General features: G+C 41.2%; 1 protein-coding gene across 1 annotated transcript in view; it reads left to right on the forward strand.

The window, feature by feature from the left end:
* LOC138757933 (clathrin light chain A-like) overlaps positions 1–19,599 on the forward strand; it is a 52,344-nt gene extending 32,745 nt beyond the window's left edge. The window contains exon 7 of the mRNA XM_069926090.1: positions 19,140–19,599. Coding sequence (XP_069782191.1) covers positions 19,140–19,311 — 172 coding nt within the window. The 3' untranslated portion in view covers positions 19,312–19,599. The remainder of the gene's footprint in view (positions 1–19,139) is intronic.
* Positions 19,600–20,208: the final 609 nt, after the last annotated feature.

Raw genomic sequence — 20,208 nt, forward strand, 5'->3', positions numbered from 1 at the left:
CTTCCTCAACTAAAATAGCAGTGACTGCGATGGCTTGCACACATTCTGGCCAACCACGACAAACAGGGTCTAAAACTTTTGACAGAAAAGCAACTGGCTGTCTATAGCCTGCCCTCTCTTGTGTTAGTACTCCGGTGGCTACACCTCCTTTCGCATTGGTATATAGGTCAAATGGCTTATTTAGGTTGGGTAATGCCAACACTGGGGCACTAATAAGGCTCTGTTTCACCAAGTTAAAATCTTTAATCTCTTCCTCTGTCCAGACAACAGCTTCGCCCCCTAGAATCGCGAGTTTATCTTAGAGAAATCTGACCAGGCTAGAATAATTTTCAATCCAGATTCTACAGTATCCCACTAAACCAAGGAATTTCCTAAGTTCTTGGGCATTCTTGGGAGGGGGAATCTGTAGAATACCACGTATCCTTTCTGGACTTATTTTCCTAGTTCCCTCACTTACCAGATGACCTAAGTATTTAACTTCTGATTGAACAAATTGTAATTTGGATTCGCTCACCCTAAGACCCTTATTCTCCAGAAAATTCAAAAGTTCAACAGTATACTGTTTAACTGATTCGTACGTTTTTCCTGTAATTAACAACTCATCAACATATTGTATCAACTGACAATTCTCTCTCCGAGGAGCCTCATCTAGTATTTGTTCTAAGACCTAACCGAATAAATTTGGTGATTCTGTAAAGCCCTGGGGAAGGACGGTCCACTGGTATTGATTCTTACGTCCAGTAAAAGGATTTTCCCATTCAAAGGCAAACATGTCTCTGCTCTCTGTTGCTAATGGACAGGTCCAGAAAGCATCTTTGAGGTCAATCACACTAAACCATTTACTATGGGGATCGATTTTACCCATTATTGTATAAGGATTAGATACAACCGGGTGACGGGTGAGAATAATTTTGCTCAGCTCCCTCAAGTCCTGCACTAATCGATAGGTACCGTCTGGTTTTTGGACAGGTAAAATTGGGGTATTAAAAGGTGACATACAAGGTTCGAGTATCCCATCTTTCACCAACTGGTCAATTACTGGCTGCAGCCCCTTTCGGCCAGCTATAGGAATTGGATACTGTTTTCGCCTAATTACTTGTTCAGAATCTTTTAAAGTAACTTGCAGGGGAAGAATATCTAACACTCATCTATTGCCTCTTCCTGCCCATACTCCAGGATTTATTAGTTCTCGATCTTCCTCGCTTAATACATACAATTGAACCCCGATACCTGATCCCTGTGGTCTGGTGCCGATAGCCAATTGGTCCTGTAAATCTCGTCCTAACAAACAAACTCCAGCTTGGGGAACTAGTAAAATATCCTCTGTTATTACCTTTTCTCCCATTTGTATACTTACATCTCTTAATACAGGGACTGTAAAGTCTCTTCCTCCTTCTCCCGAAACTATCACTGTCCCCTCTATCCTAACACCCTCGGGTGGTTGTAAAATACTAGACCGGGCTGCCCCAGAATCCACTAAAAATACCATCTTGTCACTGTGGGATCCTATGCTTAAATTTACCAATGGTTCTCCATGCAGCCCCACGGTGTGTATTGATTGAGAACTGTGACTCCCCTATTCATAATCTGCTTCCATCAGGGCGTAGGATCGTGTCTCCCTGGCTCGCATTGGGCATTCTCTCTTAAAGTGTCCCTCCTTTTTACAATGATAACAAACTAATGCTCCTGTTTCCCAATTTCTACCTGGGTCTCCACAGGGTCCCGGGAATGGTCGTCGTCCCCGGAATTCTCTTCTACTCCTCCATCTACTCTGGTCCCTACTTCCCCACCCCTGGCTCTCCTCCCAATGGCCAGGAGCTGGCACACAGTCCCTACCCTTTCCTTGTTGTTCCTCCACGACTCCCTTGACTGCCTGCATCAAAATCGTAGCCTTTCCTTTCTGCTTATCCTCAGACCTCTGGACAAATGCTCTTTGTGCGATCTGTAGAAGCTGGGTTATTCCCTGCTCATGCCAATTCTCAATCTTCTGTAATTTCCTTCTAATGTCTGGGGCTGAGTTCGTAACGAAACCCGTTAATACTAATTGTTCACCTGCTGGGGATTCTATGTCCAGACCCCCATATTGCTGTATGGCCGTACACAATCTATTCAGAAATGCAGAGGGGTCTCCTCAGGACCTTGGGGAACCTCAAATGCTTTCTTAAAATTCTGTCCCTTTGGGACAGATTCCTTGATTCCTTTTATCAGATTAACCCTATATTCTTCCATTAATGTGCGACCATCATTAGTATTCTTATCCCAATTTGGTTTCGCCAGGGGAAATTTAGCTTCTCCAGGTATCGCCTCTGGTCCCCCTTGGTGTTCCCTATCCCAGACTCTAATCCCTGCCTGGCGAATCATTCCATGCTCATCCAAAGTAAACAATGTTTTAAAAATAGATGTTAACTCATCCCAGGTATATGTATTTGGTCCCAAAAATTGATCTAATTGTTCAGGACATCCTTGAGGATCTTCTATCAGGGAGATCATTTCTCTCTTAAAGTTACGCACCTCTGTACTGGTCAGGGGCACATTTACGAAACCGAGACCCTCTCCCACGGGAACTTCCCACAGAGGTCTCATCCATTTAGTTTCTGGCTTATTATGTCTAGGTTCCTGCTCTACGGGAAATGAATCAAAGGGTTCTGCCCTTTCTTCCCGGAGGGTCTCACACTGTTCTGAATTAAAGTCGCCTCCCTCTCTTGTCAATAGAGGTGGTAATCGAGTACTTTGTGAATGGGTCATCATACCACCCCTACTTTCTTCTCTTTTCTCTAGCTGTGGGGGAGGAGGGGAAGGTGCAAAAGGGTAGGGCATAGGAGGGGAGGGGGAAAGATAGGAGCCGGCATAGGAGGAACATAAGGTGGAGGAAGGGAATGTAACACATCCCATCCTTGTGTTTCAGGGACAAAAGGTTCCTTATCTTTCTTGTCCTTGCATTCCTTTTCATTCAAAACCAGTTGATCAAACGATCCCCTGAGCCAGCAGGCTGCATATTCCCTGCTCTCAAGATTATCTCTTTGGTTTTGATAGAGCCAGATGTTCAATGTTTGACGCATCCAGTCATCCTCGGATCCGAGCTTTGGCCAATATACTGAACTTCCTTTTATCGGACTTTTAACCCATTCCAAACAGCAATACCTGACCATGGTCAGTTTGTCTTTCCCACGGGTTCTCCCCGCACCCCAATCAGATAACATTAATCCTAATGGACTTTGCTTGGTTATCTGATCCTCCCATCCTTCCTTAGGACTCTCTTCCTTTCTACTCACACCTCCCATACTAACAGGTAATGAAAATTTCTCTTACCGAGATCCAGTAGCTAGTTCTAGCACGCTTCCTTAACGTCCTCTCGTTGTTTGTTCTCAATGCCTCTTCTCGGATATCACTCGCTTCATCCACTGACCAGTCACCCTTCGTCCGTGAGTCCAGCTGAATCAGCTGGGGTGCACCTACCCCCATCGTCGGGCACTCTGTCAGTGGAGGGAGTGGGATCCCGGACGAGCCCCATTTGTTAGAAACAGAAGAACCTTCACAGAAATTGCTCGAGACAAAAATTGAGAACAAAGAACATTTATTATACAACAATGCAAAGTTGGGTGCTTCCCCTTACCCTGGGAATACACACATACACTGGGGCTCACCCAACTTTTATACAGTTGATTTCAGTATAGGAATACCCTCCCCCTTACATTCTTCTGCCTCCTGGATAGGTTTGGCATTAGGCAATCCTGCCTGCCTACGCTGTTTCTGTGAACTTGGAGGACCAGGGGGTATCCTGTCGGTGTCTCATCATGTCATTATCCTCATTGTCCTTATTCACAAACCTGTCTTTGGTTCTAATTTACACCTTCCCGACCCTCAGGGCTACAACCTCTTCATATGTAGAACTTGCTAATACTGTCTAGGGCTTACTAATTACGTATGCAGAACCTGTTAATTCTATCTAGGGCTAGAAGACCCTTATCTTATTCAGACTAACTTTACTTCCTACATTCTAATATCTATTCTTATCCTATTCTTACTGGCTTTATTCATTACACATATATCTATACTAGTTTCCTCATCTTCATATTTTTATATCAATTTTTGCTCATCTCTCACACCTCTGAACTTTGCTACACTGAGAGACTGAATGGTTGGGTCCATAGAGTAGAGTCTCAGCTCTGTTTGCAGGCTGCGGTTCTGTTGGCTCCTGGCCTGTGTGTGTCCCAGTAGTAGTGAGTAAGGAGTCAGAGGCATCTCATCCTCCACTCCTGGGTTCAATCTCATCTGGGAGCTGTCTGTATGGGGTTCTCCCTGTGACCATAGAGCTCTGGTTTCCTCCCACATCCCAGAGACATGGGAGTCGGTGGGATAATTGGTCATGTGAAGCAGAGGCTGAATTTCTCTGACTCAATGGAGCTCCAAGGCAAGACTGGAGAGATGGGAGTGGCAGGGTAAATCATGGTCATAATGTCACAGGCCCTTTGGCCCACTGAGTCCCTGCTGCCCTTGTCACCAATTTACATTGATCCCATATCTCTCCCACATTCCCATTGACTCCTCCTCGTTTCTGCACTCGCCATACTCCAGTGGCCATAGAAGCTTCTAACCATGTTTCGTGGGGTGGGGGGATGGGTGGGAGGAAATGGGAAAACATGGGGGAGGATCCACGCACTCATGTAGAGTGTGTAAACTCCACACAGCCAGTGCTGGAGCTCGGGACTGAACCCAGGTCTCTAACGCTGAGCCTCACTGTACCAGAGGACTTGTATATTAGTTTGGTCAAATAAGGAGAAGGGCAAAGCTCCTCCTTGATTCATGCAAATCCTCAGAGATGTTTGTCTGCTCACTGGGCACCCTGAAATGGGATGGCCAGGGATGGGAATCCCAACAAGAGATTGAGTTGGAGGGCTAACAATAGGTGAGGAGGAGTGAGGTAAGGGCTGGTAGAGGTGGGGGAGGTGTGGAGTGAGGGAAGTGAACCGTGACACTCAGGAGGTGACCGGTTCATTGGGCATGAAGACAGCAGGGAGGGTAATGTGTAGATGGGAGCTGATGTTCTGCACCAGGACGTCACACCAGGGGACTGTGCCCATGGCCAGTGGGATGCTAAGGTCGGCTGGGAGACCTCTTGGTTGAGGCAGGAGGGGATTTTCAAGGGCTTCACGTGCAGGTCTGATTATTCTGAAGGAAAGAATTGAATGGGATGAGTGTTTGAAAGGATTGTAATGAAGATATCACCGGTCTATCTCCCCCATCACACCTTTTCCTTTCCTGCTCATCTGCCACAGGGAGCTTGTCCAGTCCACTGCCTTACTCTCTGGAGCTGCTGTCATTAGCCAGATACCACCTCTCCTTTGTTTAAAAATTTTATTTAGAATCAACACGTATATAACAATTAGTAAAATCATAAATCACATTCCTTTGGCTTTGCTTCGCGGACGAAGATTTATGGAGGGGGTAAAAAGTCCACGTCAGCTGCAGGCTCGTTTGTGGTTGACAAGTCCGATGCGGGACAGGCAGACACGATTGCAGCGGTTGCAAGGGAAAATTGGTTGGTTGGGGTTGGGTGTTGGGTTTTTCCTCCTTTGCCTTTTGTCAGTGAGGTGGGCTCTGCGGTCTTCTTCAAAGGAGGCTGCTGCCCGCCAAACTGTGAGGCGCCAAGATGCACGGTTTGAGGCGTTATCAGCCCACTGGCGGTGGTCAATGTGGCAGGCACCAAGAGATTTCTTTAGGCAGTCCTTGTACCTTTTCTTTGGTGCACCTCTGTCACGGTGGCCAGTGGAGAGCTCGCCATATAATATGATCTTGGGAAGGCGATGGTCCTCCATTCTGGAGACGTGACCCATCCAGCGCAGCTGGATCTTCAGCATGCTGTCGACCTCTGCCATCTCGAGTACCTCGAGGTTAGGGGTGTAAGCGCTCCAATGGATGTTGAGGATGGAGCGGAGACAACGCTGGTGGAAGCGTTCTAGGAGCCGTAGGTGGTGCCGGTAGAGGACCCATGATTCGGAGCCGAACAGGAGTGTGGGTATGACAACGGCTCTGTATACGCTTATCTTTGTGAGGTTTTTCAGTTGGTTGTTTTTCCAGACTCTTTTGTGTAGTCTTCCAAAGGCGCTATTTGCCTTGGCGAGTCTGTTGTCTATCTCATTGTCGATCCTTGCATCTGATGAAATGGTGCAGCCGAGATAGGTAAACTGGTTGACCGTTTTGAGTTTTGTGTGCCCGATGGAGATGTGGGGGGGCTGGTAGTCATGGTGGGGAGCTGGCTGATGGAGGACCTCAGTTTTCTTCAGGCTGACTTCCAGGCCAAACATTTTGGCAGTTTCCGCAAAGCAGGACGTCAAGCGCTGAAGAGCTGGCTCTGAATGGGCAACTAAAGCGGCATCATCTGCAAAGAGTAGTTCACGGACAAGTTTCTCTTGTGTCTTGGTGTGAGCTTGCAGGCGCCTCAGATTGAAGAGACTGCCATCCGTGCGGTACCGGATGTAAACAGCGTCTTCATTGTTGGGGTCTTTCATGGCTTGGTTCAGCATCATGCTGAAGAAGATTGAAAAGAGGGTTGGTGCGAGAACACAGCCTTGCTTCACGCCATTGTTAATGGAGAAGGGTTCAGAGAGCTCATTGCTGTATCTGACCCGACCTTGTTGGTTTTATTATAAAACATAAACACATGTTGATTTATATACAAAAGAAAGAAAAAAACTACAAAAGAATAAAAACCCCAACTAATCCCTTCCACTCACCCTAACCCCTCCTATCCCTACTTAAAAAAAATGAATTGCTAAAATATATAACATAATTATATATTGAATTGGATTGGTTCAGAAGACATTCAAAGATATAAAAAAAAAAATTATTTATTTTAAGGGAAGACTTCATTGGTCTGGAGGACTCGAGGGAATTATTTATAATTTTAATCTCATTGTTCGGGCAAAAGGGCTCCAAATCTGTAAAAATACAGAATATTTACCCCTCAAATTATGTGTAATTTTTTTCTAAAGGAATACAACTTTAAATCTCTGTATGGTATCTTCCAAATGTCAGTGATTTCCAAGTAACAGCAATACATTTCCTTGCTATCACCAAAGCTAATTTAACAAATTTCAATTGAAAATCTGTTAAGAGTTATATTCTCAAAATTTCTCATAAAAAATAATTTATAATTTAACGGAAAAACAACACTTATAACATGCTGTAAAAACTCACTAATGGAAATCCAAAAAAGGTTTAACTTTTAAACAAGACCAATATCTTCTCCACGTCTAGAACATTGATCCGATATATTCAATTTCCATCTATTCAATTTCTGAGGCATAATGTATAACTGATGTAAAAAAATTATTATGAAGTAATCTATATCTTGCATGAATTGTATTAGACATAATGTCTTTACATAAATCTTGCCAAAATTGTTGATCTATTGATAGCAGTTCCCATTTTTCTTTTGACTTAAACAAACCTAATTTTAAGTGTTTTTTCTTGCAACATCATAAATGGTATTGAAATAAATTTTTTAACCATTCCATAAACAATTAATTGTTCTTAATCTGTAGGATCTTTTAAAACCATATCAGATCCTAATTTCTCTCTTAAATAAGCTCTTAATTGAAAATAACAAAAAAAGTATATTACATTGAATATCATATTTAGTTTTTAATTGATCAAATGATATCAATCTACCATTTTCATAACAATCTCCTATTTTAGAAATTCCTTTATTAATCCAAACATTCAAAAAAGGATTATCTTTTGAAAAAAAAAGTAAAAGAAGAATAATCAATGGCGTTTTTAATGACAAAAGAGTTTCATCATTTTCCTAACTTGACTTTATTCCAAACATTAATCAAATGTTTCAATAATGGAGCATCTCTGTCAATAGCCATTAACCTTGGTTCCCATTTATAAATAAATTCCTCGGGTATAGTTTCTCCAATCTTATTTATTTCTATTTCCACCCATGATGGTTAGATTTTCCCAAATAAAGAAACAAAAAACCTTAATTGTGCTGCCTTATAATAATTCTTAAAATTAGGAAGCTGTAATCCTTCTAATTCACATTTCCATGTTAATTTTTCTAATGATATTCTTGCCATCTACTTCTAATTCATATTTCCATGTTAATTTTTCTAACAATATTCTCGCCATCTCATGACTTACCTTCATCAATTTCTTTGGTCACCTCCTTGTAAAACAGTCAGGCTTGTGAGGCATAAACTTCCCCTCAAAGCCAGGCTGACTATCATTGAGTAGACAGTATTTCTTTAAATGCACGTAAATCCTGTCCACTGACGCAAGAATCACTGGTCTATAATTCCCAGGATTCTCTTTACTACTTTTTTTTAAAACAAGGTGACTACATTTACCATTCTCTAATCCTTTGGCATCTCGTCTGGAAGGACACAAAGATCATTGCCAATACCCCAGCAATCTCTTCTCTTGCCTCCTGAATAACCTGGGGTATAACTCGCCCTGTGCCGAGAACTTACCATTTTTAATTTTTAAAAATATTTTATTTATAGTTTTTCACTCAAACTGCAACAATTGTCGATATAAAAAAATATAATTATCAACAATATTAGCATTATTTACATTCTTTGGCTTGGCTTCGCGGACGAAGATTTATGGAGGGGGTAAAAAATCCACGTCAGCTGCAGGCTCGTTTGTGGCTGACAAGTCCGATGCGGGACAGGCAGACACGATTGCAGCGGTTGCAGGGGAAAATTGGTTGGTTGGGGTTGGGTGTTGGGTTTTTCCTCCTTTGCCTTTTGTCAGTGAGGTGGGCTCTGCGGTCTTCTTCAAAGGAGGTTGCTGCTCGCCAAACTGTGAGGCGCCAAGATGCACGGTTTGAGGCGTTATCAGCCCACTGGCGGTGGTCAATGTGGCAGGCACCAAGAGATTTCTTTAGGCAGTCCTTGTACCTTTTCTTTGGTGCACCTCTGTCACGGTGGCCAGTGGAGAGCTCGCCATATAACACGATCTTGGGAAGGCGATGGTCCTCCATTCTGGAGACGTGACCCATCCAGCGCAGCTGGATCTTCAGCATGCTGTCGACCTCTGCCATCTCGAGTACCTCGAGGTTAGGGGTGTAAGCGCTCCAATGGATGTTGAGGATGGAGCGGAGACAACGCTGGTGGAAGCGTTCTAGGAGCCGTAGGTGGTGCCGGTAGAGGACCCATGATTCGGAGCCGAACAGGAGTGTGGGTATGACAACGGCTCTGTATACGCTTATCTTTGTGAGGTTTTTCAGTTGGTTGTTTTTCCAGACTCTTTTGTGTAGTCTTCCATACTTGTTAAATCATCTCATAGAGTTTAAGCTCTTCTTTTTATACCCTTCCCTCCACCCTTCCCCTCCAACATTGAACACTTAACACTAGACCAATTAGACTTGCACACAATAACCAAAACACTCACAACAAAGGCATGAAACTTATATTTGGGGGATTATGGGTTTGTCGCGTCGGAGCAGTCAGTGCATAGGCTGCCTTCCTTTTTCCGTGGCTTTCCCTGGTTAGAATGGGATGGACCCCCTCTGCTCCCCCATCAATTGGGGGGTGGATTAGGTGAGTGGTGAGGCACGATGGTCCATACTACAGTTGTGCCCCTATGTAGTTTAAGTAGGGTTGCCAGATCTTCAAAAAGGTTCTGTTTGTTTCCTTGGATTGTAGGTAATTTTCTCCAGAGGAACACAGCTCTGCATTTCTGTGTTCCAACGTTCAATGCTCAAGTAGGAGTCAGACTTCCAGGCAACTGCTATGCACTTCTTGGCCACCACCAGCGCAATCATGACAAATTGAATTTGAAATTTGGATAGCTTCATTGTAAGCCTTGCATCCATTATGTTTCCCAACAGGAACAGCTCTAGATCCTATGGGAATTCTTTACCTATGATTTTTCCAGGGCTTGGCCCAGTTCCATCCAAAAGGGCCTCACCTTGGTACGTGTCCAGGTTGCGTGCATAAAAGTCCCTGTCGCAATGCCACATCTAAAACATCGGTCTGATAATTCTGGTTTAGATCTATTCAATTTTTGCGGTGTCAGGTACAGCTGATGTAGAGAATTGGACTGCACCAGCCTGTACCTCACATTGATGACTGCAGTCATGCTGGCCCAACACAAGTCGGACCAGCATCGTTCATCATTCGTTACTCCTAAGTCCGACTCCCATCTCTGCCTTGACTTATCAAAGCCTGGTTTAGGGCCTTCCATTTGGAGCAAGGAATACATTGCCAAAATGAACTTCTGTGTGCTCCCCCTTTGAATTATGGTCTCTGTCACTGCACATTGGTAGTAGGGCTGTAGTTGTACCTAATTTGTCCTGTAGAAAAAATCTTATTTGAAGGTAGCAGTGTCTTATTTAATAAATTATGCTTATTCCTAAGTTGCTCAAACAACATTAGCTGCCCCTGCTCATAACATTATGATGCCAAGTGTCTCGGATCCTGTTATCCACCAATGGTATTAATCTATTTGGAATCGGGGAGTTTTTGGAGACAGCCCCCTTTGGTTCCTACATATTGGTTAATTTTATTCCCAATTAGAATTATTTGTTTTAATACGGTGCTGCCTTACTTTCCTGATAACAATTTAGCATCTTGTGGCCACTGGAATCACAGTGGACACGACAAAATGATCACAAAAGGTGATTTAGAGTGATTCAAATTTATTTACTCTTCATAATGTGTGCAACCTTTTAAAAGCCAGAGTCATGCGCTCGACGTGTGCTAGCGTCATCACGCACTGATGTCAGGTGGGTGGTTTGATGCCTTCTGGGAGTTGTGCCGCCATAGCGCCGATCCACGCCCTCCCTTCCCCGAACTGGCAGAAACATTTGTCTGTCTTATAGGTGGTCGACCTTTGCAACAGACTATTGACTGCAGCCGTGGGGGATGACTTGTCCACATGAGCTGGTCTAAGCCTGTCAATAGTGAAAGACTATGCCTTCCCTCCAATGTCCAAAATACAGGTCGACCTAGTTTGTCTGCAAAGGTTGACCAAGTGTTCCCATTCGGACGAAGTCACATTTGCAGTTTTTTGAGGTCTTCAGGCACAAAGGAAAGTGTTCTCCATGCAATGATGGTGGTATAGGGGTCAATTTTCCTAGTCTCCCTTAGTCTGCTCAACTGTTCTTTAGGATCATCACTGGAGTTGGAATGGTAGGGGATGAACTCCCCTGGGACCACCGACGGTGGGCTGTACACAAGCTCTGCAGATAAAGCTTGAAGGTCCTCCTTTGGAGTTGTTCTAATGCCCAGTAATACCCATGGCCCAACTTGGGCCTTCTAACTGAGCAATCAAGGCTGGCATGAGATATCTATGAAATCATTCCACCATTCCATTAGCCTGGGGATGATAGGCATTTGTATGATGAATTGTTGTACTGAGCAAGCAAGACAAGGCTGTCAACAGTATGGAAATAAATTGTGGTCCTCTATCTGAAGTAACATCTGCTGGTAATCCGAAACAAGACACCCAGGGACTGAGGAACACCCAAGCACAGGTGTTTGTAGTAGCATCTACCATAGGCACGACCTCGGGCCACCATGTAAATCCATCTATTCCTCTTGAAACAGGAAGTGGACCAACAATGTCCACGTGGACATGAGCAAAATGACGAAAGACTGCTGGGAAGGACTGCAGTGGTGCCTTAGAATGCCACTGAACCTTTGCTTTCTGGAAGGAAATGCAGGACCTTGCTATTTGTGTAAAATCTTCTTTAAGACCGTGCCACACAAACCTGTCAGAAACTGTACGAACAGGATTGAATACTCAATGTTTCCATGATGCCGGCACTACTGGGTGTGGGTATCCCGTTGATATATCACAGAGGAGTAGTTTCCCATTAACTTCAAACTGGACATCTTTCAATTGCAGGTTTGTGATTGCAGTCCAATAAGCATTTGTCTCATGGTCATGTTCTTGGGCCATGGCCAAAGCTGTATCGTCAATACCTTGATCTATAGACGAAATCTCAAGTGGTGCAGAGTGGGAAAGTGCATCAGCTACTACATTATCTTTTCCAGAAATATGTAGTAGTTTTGTGGAGAATTGTGAAATGAATGATAATTGGTGGTGTCGCGATGATCAGAGCTCTGCAAATTTGGAAAATCCAAATGTTAAGGAGGCTTGAGATCGGTGTACATAGTAAAAATCTCTGCCCTCCAAAAAATAACAGAAATGTTGAATAGACAAGTAAATGGCCAAAAGCTCCTTATGAAAAGCACTGTAGTCCTTCTCTGCCTCACGAAGATGGTGGCTGAAGAACGCTAATGGTTTCCATTGCCCGTTGACCTATTGATGAAGTTCACCTCCTATGGCCATACTGGAAGCGTCTGTAGAAAGTGGGGTGGCTACATTTAAAACTGAGAAGCTGACCATAATGGCATAAGCCAGCAAATATTTTGTCTTCAAGAAGGCATTGTTTCCCTTTTCAGTCCAATGGATGGTTCTGGCATTTCTGGACAGTAAATTGAAAAGAGGCGTCATGATATGAGCTGCTCCTGGAAGAAACCGGTGGTAAAATTTTACCATTCCCAATAATTCCTGAAGGTTTTTAATTGTAGCAGGTCTTGAGTATTTGGTGATGACCTCAACTTTGGATGGCACCTTCTTGAGTAATCCTATGCCCCAAGAAATCAATTTGTTTCTTGTCCAAAAATGCATTTATCTGGATTGATGGTCAGTTCAAACTCTTGAAGACAAATAAAAAGTGTACGAAGATTTTCCAAATGTTCTTCCTTAGTTGCACTGGCCACTAAAATGTCGTTGAGGTAAATGAAGACATTGTTCATACCATATCCTAAAATGTTCATCATCCGTTGAAGTGATTGAGGAGCATTCTGTAATCCAAATGGCATTCGTAAAAATTCAAACAACCCAAATGGGGTAATTATTGCTGTTTGTGGAATGTCTTCTGGCTCTACTGGTACTTGGTGATGGCCATACACCAAGTCTATTTTGGAGAAGATCTTCACTCCATGCAAATTAGCCGAGAAATCCTGAATATGAGGTATCGGATAACGGTCTGGGATGGTAACGTCGTTAAGATGCCTGTAATCTCTACAAGGTTGCCAACCTCCGTTGTGTTTTGGGACAATATGTAATGGAGATGCCCAGGGACTGTCGGACCTACGAATTATGCCTAGTTCCTCAATCTTGGCAAACTCTTCCTTAGCTAAATGCAGCTTCTCTGGAGGCAAGTGGTGCACTTTTTCCATGGATAGGAGGGCCCTTGGTACAAATGTGATGAGTGACACCATACTTTGCAGTGGAGGCAGAAAATTGTAGGGTAATAATCTCAAGGAAATCTTCCGACAGCTTGGAGAATTAATCCATTGGTTTACTTAATGTTTGGAGGCATAGAGCAGGGGTATAGGTGTCTGGTGGAGGAATAGTCTGAAAAGTAGTTCCATCTATTAGCCAATGCCCTTTCAAATTGATGAGGAATGAATGAGCCTGAAGAAAATCTGCACCAAGCAAAGGTCAGGATATTGCTGCTATAATAAATGGCCAAGTGTAGAGATGATTCTTGAACTTGACCTTAATCTTCTTGGTGCCAAAGGTCAGAATGTTGGAACTGTTAACTGCTCATAGTTGCAGGTCGGGGTAGGATGGCATGTGTCTAAATCAGTGGGTGGAAATACACTAACTTCTGAACCTGTGTCCACCAGAAATGTTCACTGGGACAACAGGTCCCATACAGTAGGCATGCAGGTTTCTCACCAACTGCTGCAGCCCTTACTGGCAGTTGGCCTGGGCATTTACTCCCCAATGCCTGCAGTAATAATACCAAGCCAAGGTGTCTTAGGGCATTGCCTGCTTGTAGGCACTAGGGTGTGACATGGAGTCATTATCGGAGGGGTTGGTTGTGCAGACTTGTCTTTCCTTGCTGTGCTTTTTAGGCAGCCATAGAATGTCTGCCTTCGCTGCTACAGCCCTTGGGTCTTCAAATGAACACTTGGATAACAAGAAACTAATATCATCTGGCATTCGCTCTAAAAAGAGCTGCTCGAATTACATATTGGGCCTTTCACCAGCTGCCAGGAACAGCATTTCATCCATTAGTTCTGAAGGGGTGCGGTGTCCCAACTCATCGAAATGTAGTAGTTTGGCTGCCTTTTCCCTATGGGACATACCATATACACATAATAAAACTGCTTTTAAAGCATCATACTTGCTGGTATGTGGTGGATCCCGTAGAAAGTCACCGACCCTCTTAGCGATGGCCTAGTCCAGGGAACTGACAAGATGGTAGTAACAGGTGGTGTCTAATTTGACTTTGCGAAGGTGAAATTGTGCTTCAGCCTGTTGGAACCACAGTTTTTGAACATTTTTGAACTTGTCAGGCTCATCAATTATGGCCACTGGAATCGCAGTGGGATACAATGAAATAATTGCACAAGGCATTTTTAAAGTGAATCAAACGGATTTATTCTTCATCACCCGCGCAACGTTTTAAAAGCCAGAATCACACGCTTAACACATACAGATGTCACATGGCCAGTTCAATCCCTTCTGGGAGTTGTACAGTTCCATTTATAAATAAGGTCCTCTGCTACCTGCTTGCCTATCACATGCAGGTTGATATGTCCCCAAGATGGTACACCTTCCCCCTCGAAAAGGATGGTGATGCATCTCAACCAGGCTGTCCAATGGTATTTTTTAAAGTCTGGCATTCGCAATCCACCCAGACTATAATCCCAGATCAATTTTTCCATAGAGACCCTGGCTACTTTTTCATTCCATAAGAAATCTTCTCACTCCCACAAGTAAATTTTTGAAGAATCCCCAGGGCAGTGCCTGAAAGAGATACTGGAGTCTTGGCAACACATTCATCTTAATACAGTTAACCCTACCCACTAATGTAATGGACAGGGACATCGATCGATTTAGATCCTCCTCGATTTTGAAGTCTCCCGTTATGACAATTTTGTAATTTCTGCATCATTCCAAAGTTTGCCTACTTATCTATTCCTCAGTGGCCCAAGGGCTATTTGGGGGGCTACAGTCTACTCCCATAGTGATTGCTCCCTTCCTATTTCAAACTTCCATCCACACTGATTCAGTAGACACTCCCTCTACAGCATCTGCCCTTTCTACAGCAGTGATACTATCCCTGATTAGTAATGCAACCCCACTCTTACCCCCTTTTACCACTTTTCAAACATCTAAATCTCAGAACATGAAGCACCTGTCCTTGCAGCAGCCAGGTCTCTGTAATGGCCACATCTTAATTCTACATAATGATCCATTCTCTTATATTTATCATTCTTGTGTTAAAATACACATATTTCAACCCATCCAACTGACTATATTTACACTCCATCCACTGCTTGTCCTTCCTTATAGTATCACTACACATAGCATCTACCTTTTCACCCACTGATCCATCATCTGACTTAGCACTGGTTCTTATCCCCTACCTAGCTAGTTTAAACCCTCCCCAACAGCTATAGAAAACTTGCCTGCAAGGATATTGGTCCCTCTCAATTTCAGGTGCAACCCTTTCCTATTGAACAGGATATACCTTCCCCAGAGAATATCCCAATGATGCACAAACCTGAATGCTTGTGCCACTTCTTAACCATGTATTCATCTGACATACCTTCCTATTCTTACCCTCATTAGCATGTGGACACAGGCAGCAGTCCAGAGATTACCACCATTGAGATACTTCCCAACTCCCTACATTTTTTGAATCCTTTATTTATAAATTTTTAACCACAATAATAATTACATTACATACACTTGTAAATTATTTCCAGATAAGTTATACATGTGGTATATATCCTCCCATCCCACTCAACTCACCCTCCCAATTCCCCTCCACCCCTAAAGAAAGGAAAAAGAAAAGAAAAACCAAAGAATGCCAAGAAAATAAAACATTTATGCCTGTACAATAAAGTCTATTGGAGGTTACCAAGAAGTGAGGTCTTCAGAGAGCCAACCACACATCCAAACCAACATTTTGTAAATATGGGGTCCTTATTTTCCAAATAACATATTTATCTTGCAGATTTTAAGTAAGTTTCTCTAATGTTATACAACTATAAAGTCCTGCATGCCATCTTTCCATGCCTAAATCTATTTCTGATTTCCATGATATTGCTATACGTTTCCTAGAAACTGCAAATTCAATTTAATAAATATATAATTTTAATTTTGGTCTTATAGCCTTAAATATTACTCAATTAAAGTAATGTTGGGTCCTTTGGGAATTTTACCCCCATAATTCATTCCAAAAAAATTACCTACCCCTAACCAAAATTGTCTAACTTTAGGGAATTTCCAAATTGAATGAAAAAAAGTTCCAACCTCAGATCTACATCTAAAACATAAATCTGACATGGCAGGAATTAATCTGTTTAATTTTTGTGGAGTCAAATATAATTGATGTAAAAATATTATATTGAACTAACCTATATCTTACATTTATAAGTGTAGTCACATTCTTCTTACACAACTCTGTTCAGTCTTTTTCATTTATTTGAGTATTTAAATCTATTTCCTATTTTAATTTAGATATATTCACCCCAATTTTGGGGGCCTCAGTTTGAAATAAATTATAAATTATTGAAATAAATTTACAGTAGTATTACAAATCAGTAATTCTAATTCAGATTGATTAGGTAACATCAAAGTAGGCCCTATTTTGCCAAATAAAAAAAGCTTCAACTTGGTAATAACAAAATAAAGTTTTACCAGGTACACTATATTTTCCCTCATTCTTTCAAATATTATAAATCTCCTATCCTCAAAACAATTTTCAATCCTCTTGATACCCTTCTGTCTCCAAATCCTCAAAAATTGGTTATCTATTGAAAAAGGAATAAGCCTATTTTGGTATAGAGGCATTTTCCTAGATATTAAACCTTTCATATCAATTTCATTATCAATATTATTCCACAACTCAATCAAATGTTACAAAATAAATGATTCCCTATTTCCAAATAACAATTTAGAATTCCATTTATAAATAAAATCTTGGGGATCCATATCCCCTATGGCATTAAATTCAACAGATGCCAAAGCTGGAATACTACTTCATTTAAACAATACATTTACAAATTTAAATCGAGCTGCTTTATAATAATTCTTAAAATGAGGAAGTTGCAAACCCCCTACTTCCACGTCAAATTTTCCAAAGAGACCCATAAAAATTTCCTAACTGCCGTATTTAAATCCTTGAAAATATTTGAAGGAATTGGAATGGGAATTGATTGAAAAATATATTGAATTCTAGGAAAACATTTATTTTAACACAATTCATTCTACCAATTAAAGTCAAAGGTAAATTATTCCACTTTTTAAAATAGGCAACAATTCTATTAAGCAAAGGTAGATAATTAAATGTATACAAATTTTTAATTCATTATCAAATCTAATACCTAAATATTTAATACTAAATATTTTGTGACGATTTAAAAATCTGTATAATCACTCATCTGAGGACATAATCTCACTTTTTTCCCCAATTAACTTTATAACCAGAGACTTCCCCATATTCTTTCAATCTAATCTGTAATTGTAATATTTTTAGGATCAGTTAAATAAACCAAAATATCATAAGCAAATAAATTAATTTTATATTCTTCTTGATTCACTTTAATTCCTTTAATCTTAAAATCTTGTCTAATAAGTTCAGCTAAAGGTTCAACTGCTAAAGTAAATAAAGCCAGTGACAAAAGGACAACCTTGTTGATTTGACCTAGTTAATGGAAAGGAAGCAGAAATTTGTCCATTAGTAATAACTTTTGCCAAAGGATTTTTATATGTCTTTAACCCAATTTATAAATGTAGAGCCAATACCAAACTTCTCCAATACTTTGAATGGAAAGTTCCATTCCAATCTATCAAAAGGGTTTTCCATATCCAAAATTACTGCAATACTACTATCTATTCTGAATTAAATTAATTAAGCTGATTAACTTGCAATATTGACCGTGGAATATCATTTTAAAATAAAACTTGCTTGATCTATTCAGATTAAATCAGGCAGAGATTTAGATAATCTATTTGCTAACAATTTTGCAATAATTTTATAATCTACATTCAATAAAGATATTGGATGATAAGATACAGGATTTAACAAGTCTTTATCTTTCTTTGGTATAATAGTAATGATCGCCACTGAAAAAGAATCCAGTAAAAAATGGTATTCCTTCACCAGCTTTAGCACCTCCATAAATGGAAGTATTAAAAGGTCCTTAAACTTATAAAATTCAGACAGAAAACCATCTTCTCCTAGAAATGTTCCATTCTGTAATGAACTAAGCACTTCATTAATTTCTCATGGGGCATCCAAAATTTTCTTATCTTTATATATCAAGCTAGATAAATTTATCTGAGGTAGAAATTTATCAATCTTACCTTCATTGCTAATAAATTCTGATCTATATAACTTGGAATAGAAAACTTTTAAAACATCTTTAATTTCTTTAGGATTATAAGTAATCACCTTTGAACTCTTCCTAACAGCATTATTCTACAAGATTGTTCAGTTTTTAACTGCCAAGCTAAAACTTTATGAGCTCTTTCTCCTAATTCATAATATCTTCGCTTAGTTCTATCAATCAATTTGTTAGTCCTATAGGTTTGAATTGCATTAAAATAAAACATTTTCTTTAATAATTGCTTTCTTTTCTCATCCGAAGGTTTTCTTTGTAATACCTTTTCCAAATCCTGTCTTTCCCTTTCTAATTGATTAACCTCTTTGGTATAATCTTTCTTAATTTTCAATGTAAAACATTATATATCCTCTTAAATATGCCTTTAATGCATCCCAAACAACAAATTTATTAAGAACGGAATTTAAATTTATTTCTAAAAACTCCTGAATATGCTTTCTTATAAAATCACAAAAATCTGCCCTCTTTAACAATGTTCAATTTAATCACCATTTATTCCTTTTCCAAGAATACCAACTCCCTGCATTCACTCTTCAGGACCCCATCCCTTTTCCTATCTGCATCATTGGTATCAATGTGGACCACGACATCTGACTGCCCACCATCCGTCTCAAGAATGCCATGGGCATCCTGGGAGGCTACATAAAATCCGAGAGTCTCTATCTTTTAAATAGAATCTCCTGAGCTGGGGAAGGGTGATGGTGTGAAGACAAATTTAATGACTGTCCTTTCACTTTCTGGCAGGACTGAGGACCCTACATTGGGTGAAGTTGAGGAGACCAGCTCAGGGACTGACTGGGAACGTGTCCTCCACCTGTGTGATCTGAACTCGAAGACCAGCAAGCCATCCAAAGATGTGTCCCGGATGCGTTCTGTTCTCCTGTCTCTCAGCCAGGTACCTGTGGCTTTGAAGTAAAACCAGGGAATCGAGACCAAGTTTCTTGAAAGGAGAATTCACCCTGGCACTGCAGGAGGTGTGCCTGCTGTTGAAATCTGCTTCTGTTTTCCGCTGCTGTCCGGTGAAAGAGTGTTGTCTCCAGGAGTTGTGCTCATTCATGTGAATTAAACCAGACATTTAGTGTGTGCTTTTTGTGATTAGTGGCTGTTTTTTTTGTGGTCTGTGCTCACTGAAATGTTTCATGGATTAAAGTGGAATTATAAACTAGCATTACACAAGATTAAACTTTTAGTGTTTGAAATCTTACTGTGTCTGAGGTAAAGTTTTCAATCTTCTCACCACCAGAAAACCAGAATGAAATTAGCACAGAGTGGTTGCTGAGTCAGAGATCAGGATCCATTCCCTGTAACAGTGTGATACAGGTACTCGGCCCATTCACATAACTCTCCAGCAGTACTGGACCTATAAGCTCAACGATGCACTCTGGCTGTCTGAATTGAGCATTAAAGTGAACATAGAATGAAGGTTCTAAATGAGGGCTCTAGGGCGAAATTTAACTTTCATTCAAAAGTAATGAGATTCAACGATATCACCAATGTTCCTCTCTCCAGAGCAACCCAAAACATGCCTTATGAGGGGTGAGGCAGTGGGAGTGGGCATTTGAGGAGAGAGGAAGTAGTAGGGGTGAGTGAGGCAGTGGGAGAAGTGGCTGGGGAAGGGATAAGACTGAAGAGGTGCATGGGGGAGAGATGGGGCTCCAGAAGAACTTGGGGAGATTAATTCTAATTTAATTATAAAGTGTACAGTAAAAGAAATAAATGGGCAGACTATTTTCTAAATGGGGAGAAAATTGAAAATACCCAGTTACAAAGGAACCTGGGAGTCCTTGTGCAGGAGAACCTGAAGGTAAACAAG

The sequence above is a fragment of the Narcine bancroftii genome, chromosome 3 (genome assembly GCF_036971445.1).
Source record: "Narcine bancroftii isolate sNarBan1 chromosome 3, sNarBan1.hap1, whole genome shotgun sequence".
NCBI lineage: Eukaryota > Metazoa > Chordata > Chondrichthyes > Torpediniformes > Narcinidae > Narcine > Narcine bancroftii.